Source organism: Xenopus tropicalis, chromosome 10 (genome assembly GCF_000004195.4).
Source record: "Xenopus tropicalis strain Nigerian chromosome 10, UCB_Xtro_10.0, whole genome shotgun sequence".
NCBI lineage: Eukaryota > Metazoa > Chordata > Amphibia > Anura > Pipidae > Xenopus > Xenopus tropicalis.
In genome coordinates this window covers 1,058,978-1,066,988 of record NC_030686.2, presented here as the reverse complement: position 1 = coordinate 1,066,988, position 8,011 = coordinate 1,058,978, and the positions used below count along the sequence as shown (strand labels likewise).

Here is an 8,011-nt window from a genome sequence, read left to right as displayed (position 1 = left end):
TGGGTACACCTGGGGAAGGGGCAGTTAAGGGGGGGGTATATATATAAATTATAAGGGGGGAGTATGAAACATAGAGAAAGTAAGGGAAGAGCGGCTAAGCTGAATAAGGGAATGGGCTGCAGTTATGGGGAAGGCTGGCCCAGTTGGGATTGGTTTAGCCTGGGGAGGGGCCAGTGTAAGGGGGGGGTCATATAGTATAAATATATAAGGGGGGGGGGAGTAATGAAATAGAGAAAGTACAGGGGAAGAGCGACTAAGCGTGATAAAGGGAATGGGCTCAGTTATGGGGAAAGGCTGCGGCCAGTTGGGATTGGTTAGGTGGGAAGGGGCAGTTTGAGGGGGGGGGTAGCACTATATATAACTATATAGGGGGGGCAGTTAATGGAAATAGAGAAAGTCAGGGAAGAGCGATCTGCTTGATAAAGGGAATGGGCTCAGTTATGGGGAAAGGCTGGCCAGTTGGGATTGGGTTACACTGGGGGGAAGGGGGCAGTTAAAGGGGGGGGGTGCACTATATAGTACTATAATATAAGGGGGGGCAGTAATGAATAGAGAAAGTTAAGGGAAGAGGACTAAGGCTGATAAGGGAATGGGCTATCAGTTAATGGGGAAAGGCTGGCCGTTTGGGATTGTTACACTGGGATTGGGGGAGTTAAGGGGGGGTCATATATATAAATATATATGGGGGGGCAGTAATGAAATAGAGAAGTAAAGGGAAGAGCGAGCTAAGCTGATAAAGGGATGGGCTCAAGTTATGGGAAAGGTCTGGCCGAGTTGGGTATTGGTTACAGCTGGGGGGGGGGGAGGGCATGTTTAGGGGGGGTCACTATATATTAATATATAAGGGGGGAGTAATGAAATAAGACGAAAGTACAGGGAAGAGCGACTAAGCTATAAAGGAATGGGTCGAGTTTGGGGGAGGCTGGCCAGTTGGGATTGGTTACACTGGGGGAGGGGCAGTTAAAGGGGGGGGTCATATTTATATATATATTAAGGGGGGGCAGTAATGAAATAGGAGGTAAGGGAAGAGCGACTAAGCTGATAAAGGGATGGGCTCAGTTATGGGGAAAGGTGGCGCCAGTTGGGGATTGGTTACACTGGGGGGGGGGGAGGGGCAGTTAAGGGGGGGTCACTATATTATAAATATATATAGGGGGGGCAGTATGAAATAGAGAAAGTACGAGGGAAGAGCGACTAAGGCTGATAGAAAGGGATGGGGCTCAGTTATGGGGAAAGGCTGGCCAGTTGGATTGGTTACACTGGGGGGGGGGGGCAAGGTTAAGGGGGGGGGTCACTATATAAATAATATATAGGGGGGGCAAGTATGGAATAGAGAAGTAAGTTTGAAGAAGCGACTAAGTGATAAAGGGAATGGGTTCAGTTAGGGAAAGGGCTGGCCAGTTGGGATTGGGTAACTGGGGGGGGGGGGCAAGTTAAGGGGGGGGGGGGTCAATATAATATAAATATTATAGGGGGGCGGCAGTAATGAATAGAGAAAGTAAGGGAAGAGCGACTAAGCTATAAGGGAATGGGCTCAGTTATGGGGAAGGCTGGCGTGGGATGGTTAACTGGGGGGGGGGGGGCAGTTAGGGGGGGGTCTATATATAAATTATATAGGGGAGAGTATGAAATAGAGAAAGTCAGGAAGAGTGATAAGGCCCTTCATGGGCAAAGTAGCTGCCGATTGGGTCCTTGGGAGATTCGGCCACGTGTAAGGGGGCGAGCATAGCGGCTGGCACCGAATTGCCGGGGAAATTGGCCAGATATTGATCGGCAGGTTTAGAAGAATCGTGACGGGGACCTATTGGCCTGTTGTGTGGTCCGAACAATGGCCAATGGCGCCAATGTAATCGATCCAGGGCAAACGATCGGTTATTTTTTTTTAAAGCACTTGCTACCGATATTGCCGCCGTAGGTGTGGATATTGGGGAGTAAAGATCGTCGTTCGGCACATAAAAGCAGCGATCTTATAGTGTATGGGGATGGCTCAGACAGAGCCAAGGCCAGACGCCTGCTGGCGGGCAAATAATGGGTAGGTCACAGGCAAGGACCCGGACGACAGGAGCAGGGACCCCGGTGAGACAGGGCCGCGCAGGGGACCCGGACGACAGGGCACGCCAGGGGACCCGGACAGACAGGGCAGCGCAGGGGCACCCGACGCAGGACGAAGGGGCACACATTCATGTATAGGGTGAGGGAATGGCACAACCTGACCTCTGATTGGGCTAATAAGCCGGCCCCCAAGTAAGAGAAGGGGGGGGGGGGGAGAATTACATGAACCAGACTTGGAGATGAAAGAGAGGATTTGGGTAGGTGCAGTTCCGCTCTGTTATTTCCAATCTGCTTGTTAGCCGACCAGGATAGGGACCTAAGGACTTGCTGCTGATATAACCGCTCTGGAGAGACACAAGGGTTAAATACAGCCATGGTCCAGCTGACACCGCTGGCATGTGCCAGGGAGGGGGGTGCCCATAAGGGGGCTTGGGTGCTGTCACAGGTAAGTGTGGGGGCTTGGGGGGGGTAAGAAGTTATAATTGTTGGATAAGTGAGGCGGGTAGGTAAAGTGATGCCATGAAAGGTTTAGGGGGCAGAGAGGGGCGGGGAGCGGCGTCAGAGGGGGTGGGGGGGGCAGAGGGGGGCGGGAGCGGGCGCAGAGGGGGCGGGGAGCGGGAAGCAGAGGGGGTGGGGAGGGGAAGCAGAGGGGGTGGGAAGCGGGCAGCAAGAGGGCGGGGAGCGGCAGAGAGGGGGGTGGGGAGGCGGGCAAGAGTAGGGGCGGGGAAGCGGAGCAGCAGAGGGGGTGGGGAGCGGAAGCAGAGGGGGCGGGGAGCGGGCAAGCAGAGGGGCGGGGAGCGGGAAGCAGGGGGGCGGGAGCGGGCAAGCAGAGGGGCGGGGAGCGGGCAGCGAGGGGGGGGAGCGGGAGCAGAGGGGTGGGGAGGGGCAGAGGGGGCGTGGAGGCAGCAGCGGGGGTGGCGAGCGGGAAGGATCAGAGAAGAGATATCCCAACTGGGCCAGCCTTTCCCCATAACTGAGCCCATTCCCTTTATCAGCTTAGTCGCTCTTCCCTGTACTTTCTCTATTTCATTACTGCCCCCCCCCTTATATATTTATATATAGTGACCCCCCCCCCCTTAAACTGCCCCCCCCCCCAGTGTAACCAATCCCAACTGGGCCAGCCTTTCCCCATAACTGAGCCCATTCCCTTTATCAGCTTAGTCGCTCTTCCCTGTACTTTCTCTATTTCATTACTGCCCCCCCTTATATATTTATATATAGTGACCCCCCCCCCCAGTGTAACCAATCCCAACTGGCCTTTCCCATAACTGTCGCACTGTGTAACCAGCGCTCTCTGTGCCGCAGGGCTGTCTCTCTATCCCAGATATAAAGACTGCTTTCAGTGACTGCATTAACAAGATCGGTAAGAGGGACTGCCTGACCCAGGCCTGCTCGGCGCTCTCGGGGTGAGTTTCCCTATGGGGGGGCAGTTTCTGTGGGAGGGGGCAGTGACCCCCCAGTATAAGTACTGACAGTCTCTTTCCCGCGCAGGACGGGGCTGAACGAGGGGGTCGAATGGATGGTTAAATGCGTTGTGAGGAACATACACCGCCCCCCCCGGCAGAAAGACATCACATAGGACCGTGCCCTGTGATTGGAGGATGGAGCTGTGCGGGGCGGCTGGGTATGAGGGACTGTAGGGGCATCGGAGTGGGCAGTGCCCGGGTACAGGCTGATTCCTGTGTATAGTTTGTAACCATAGCAACCAACGCTGACAGATTGAATGCACAGCCAATGGGATGTGGGGGGGGGGGGTACTCCCCAGGGCTTAGTTTATTCATCTAAATGTGATGAACCAATCAGGGGCCAACTCCCAGCATCCAATCCCAGTGGGAGGGAGTCCGGGCACCACCGAGGGGCCACATGTAGGTTAGTGCCCCACTGATCTGCCCATTTCTGCCCCCCCCCAACCTGCCTTCTCCCCATGACCCCATATCCTTTTCCCCCCCCGTGCCCCCCAGCCAGCGGTGGGCTCCCACACTCTGCGGAGGGGCTCATTCTCAGGAAGTGATGATTGGGTTCAGCCCCCCCCCTGCCTTGTACCCCAGCGCCTCCCATTATTTATTGATACTCCCCCTATTCCCTGTATAACCCCCCCATGTTACTTCCCAGGGTGCATTGGGCTCAGCGGGCGTCATGGTGTCTGTGTGCCTCATACAATGTGTCGTTGTGAAAATAAAATGTTAGTCACTTCCTGTGCTGCACGGGGGACGTGTTTCCTGGTACCCACGCATCTGCTTCTACTTCCTGTCTGCCCGACGCTGCTTTGCTTTGTGGCACTGGTGCGATGTGCACACTCTATTTACAGCACTGCCGTCTGTGGGAGAAGGGAACTCGCCTGCGAACAGAGCCATTCACCTTTGCCCTCTGTGCGTCATGTGAGCAACGGGGTGGGGGCCCCATTCCTACCCCCGGGGCATCAGGTTCTACTTCTTGTGAAAATGGGGCAAAGGTTCATTGGGTGCAACTTGTGAGTCACTCGGAATTCCACTGAGCAGCAACGTGATTGGCCCAGAGCCTGCGGGGAATTCCCTCCCCATCAGCAACCGGCACTGCTGGTCCTGACTGTGTGCGACCCGCCCCCTACGGGGCAGTTAGGGGGAACTGTTACCCCCAATGTTTCTATACATCTGTAACCTTGTTATGGGCTAAGGGGGCCCAGCCTGAAGGCCAGTTATAACAATACAGCAGCAGCTTCTTAATATGGGGCGGTAACAGATACACAGCATCTTAAATAGGTGATGTGGTAACAGCATACACAGCAGCTCTTAATATGGTGGGGTAACCAAGATACACAGCAGCTCTTAATAGGGGGGGAGGTGAACAGATACCAGCAGCTCCTTACATATGGGGGTTAACAGATACACAGAGCCTAATATGGGGGCGGTTAACAGTAACAGCAAGCTCTTAATTGGGGTGGGGGGCGTAAAGATACACGCAGCTGCTTAATATGGGGGGCGGGGTACAGCGTAAGATACACAGCAGCTCTTAATATGGGGGACAGGTAACAGATACACAGGCCAGCCCTCTTAATATGGGGGGGGTAGTAACAGATACCCAAAGCAGCTCTTAGATATGGGGGGGTGGTAACAGATACACAGCAGCTCTTACATTATGGGGGGCGGTAACAGATACACAGTCAGCCCTTAATATGGGAGGGTGTAACAGGATACAAGCAGCTATTAATATGGGGGGGGGGTAACAGATCACAGCAGCCTTATAGGGGTAACACCACAGTTATAGGGGGGGGTAAGATAACAGCAGCTGAGATGGTAAGCAGCAGCAGCTCTTAATATGGTGGGGGTAACAGATAACAGCAGCCCTATAATGGGGGGCGTAACAGAACACAGCAGCTCTTAATATGGGGGGGGAGTAACAGATACACAGCAGCCTCTTAATATGGGGGGGGGGTGGTAACAGATACACAGCAGCTCTTAATATGGGGGGGGGGTAACAGATACACAGCAGCTCTTAATTATGGGGGGGGTAACAGATACACAGCAGCTCTTAATATGTGGGGGTAAGGGGGTAACAGATACACAGCAGCTCTTAATATGGGGGGGGGGGGTAACAGATACACAGCAGCTCTTAATATGGGGGGGGTAACAGATACACAGCAGCTCTTAATATGGGGGGGGGTAACAGATACACAGACAGCTCTTAATATGGGGGGGTAACAGATACACAGCAGCTCTTAATATGGGGGGGGGGGGGTAACAGATACACAGCAGCTCTTAATATGGGGGGGGGGTAACAGATACACAGCAGCTCTTAATATGGGGGGGGGGGTAACAGATACACAGCAGCTCTTAATATGGGGGGGGGGGGTAACAGATACACAGCAGCTCTTAATATGGGGGGGGTGTAACAGATACACAGCAGCTCTTAATATGGGGGGGGGGTAACAGATACACAGCAGCTCTTAATATGGGGGGGGGGTAACAGATACACAGCAGCTCTTAATATGGGGGGGGTAACAGATACACAGCAGCTCTTAATATGGGGGCAGGGGGGTAACAGATACACAGCAGCTCTTAAATGGGGGGGGGGTAACAGATACACAGCAGCCCTTAATATGGGGCAGGGGGGTAAAGATACACAGCAGCTCTTAATATGGGGGGGGGGGTAACAGATACACAGCAGCTCTTAATATGGGGGGGGGGGTAACAGATACAACAGCAGCTCTTAATATGGGGGGGGGGTAACAGATACACAGCAGCTCTTAATATGGGGGGGGGTAACAGATACACAGCAGCTCTTAATATGGGGGCAGGGGGGTAACAGATACACAGCAGCTCTTAATATGGGGGGGGGTTAACAGATACACAGCAGCCCTTAATATGGGGGGGGGGTAAACAGATACACAGCAGCTCTTAATATGGGGGGGGTAACAGATACACAGCAGCTCTTAATATGGGGGGGGGTAACATACACAGCAGCTCTTAATATGGGGGGAGGGGGTAACAGATACACAGCAGCTCTTAATATGGGGGGGGGAGGGTCGTAACAGATACACAGCAGCTCTTAATATGGGGGGGGGGGGTAACAGATACACAGCAGCTCTTAATATGGGGGGGGTAACAGATACACAGCAGCCCTTAATATGGGGGGGGGGTAACAGATACACAGCAGCTCTTAATATGGGGGGGGGTAACAGATACACAGCAAGCTCTTAATATGGGGGGGGGTAACAGATACACAGCAGCTCTTAATATGGGGGGGGGGTAACAGATACACAGCAGCTCTTAATATGTGGGGGGGGGGTAACAGATACACAGCAGCTCTTAATATGGGGGGGGGGTAACAGATACACAGCAGCTCTTAATATGGGGGGGGGGGTAACAGATACACAGCAGCTCTTAATATGGGGGGGGGGGGTAAACAGATACACAGCAGCTCTTTATATGGAAGGAAGTGCCGGGGAGGGAGGGAAGGAAGGAAGTGCCAGGGAGGGAAGGAAGGAAGTGCCGGGGAAGGAAGGAAGGAAGTGCCGGGGAGGGAAGGAAGGAAGTGCCAGGGAGGGAAGGAAGGAAGTGCCGGGGAGGGAAGGAAGTGCCAGGGAGGGAAGGAAGTGCCGGGGACGGAGGGAAGGAAGTGCCGGGGAGGGAAGGAAGTGCCAGGAAGAGTGGACGAGGAAGGAAGGAAGTGCCGGGGAGGGAAGGAAGTGCCGGGGACGGAGGGAAGAAAGTGCCAGGGAGGGAAGGAAGGAAGTGCCGGGGAGGGAAGGAAGTGCCAGCTAAGGAAGGAAGTGCCAGGGAGGGAAGGAAGTGCCGGGGAGGGAGGAAAGGAAGTGCCGGGGAGGGAGGGAAGGAAGTGCCAGCTAAGGAAGGAAGTGCCGGGGAGGGAGGAAAGGAAGTGCCGGGGAGGGAGGAAAAGAAGTGCCGGGGAGGAGGAAAGGAAGTGCCGGGGAGGGAGGGAAGGAAGTGCCGGGGAGGGAGGAAGGAAGTGCCGGGGAGGAGGGAAGGAAATGCCAGGGAGGAGAGGAAGTGCCAGGGAGGGAGGAAAGGAAAAGTGCCAGGGAGGAGGAAAGGAAGTGCCGGGGAGGGAGGGAAGGAAGTGCCGGGGAGGAGGGAAGGGAAATGCCGGGAGGGAAGAAGGAAGTGCCAGGGAGGGAGGAAAGGAAGTGCCGGCGAGGGAGGGAAGGAAGTGCCAGGGAGGGAGGAAAGGAAGTGCAGGGAGGGAAGGGAAGGAAGTGCCGGGGAGGAGGGAAGGAAATGCCGGGGAGGAGAGAAGGAAGTGCCAGGGAGGGAGGAAAGGAAGTGCCGGGGAGGGAGAAAGGAAGTGCCGGGGAGTGGCAGGAAGGAAGTGCCGGGGAGGGAGGAAAGGAAGTGCCGGGGAGGGAGGGAAGGAAGTGCCGGGGAGGGAGGGAAGGAAGTGCCGGGGAGGGAGGGAAGGAAATGCCAGGGAGGAGGGAAGTGCCAGGGAGGGAAGGAAGTGCCAGGGAGGGAGGAAAGGAAGT

General features: G+C 55.0%; 2 protein-coding genes across 2 annotated transcripts in view; both read left to right on the top strand.

Annotated features, from left to right (window-relative positions):
- Window positions 1-4,254, top strand: part of arfrp1 (ADP ribosylation factor related protein 1) — a gene marked incomplete at its 5' end in the record, with an annotated part of 7,701 nt that extends 3,447 nt beyond the window's left edge. Inside the window, 2 exon segments of the mRNA NM_203834.1 lie at window positions 3,358-3,458; window positions 3,544-4,254. Of these exon segments, the coding sequence (NP_989165.1) occupies window positions 3,358-3,458; window positions 3,544-3,631 (189 nt within the window).
- sox18 (SRY-box 18) overlaps window positions 1-8,011 on the top strand; it is a gene marked incomplete at its 3' end in the record, with an annotated part of 354,190 nt that overhangs the window by 319,495 nt on the left and 26,684 nt on the right.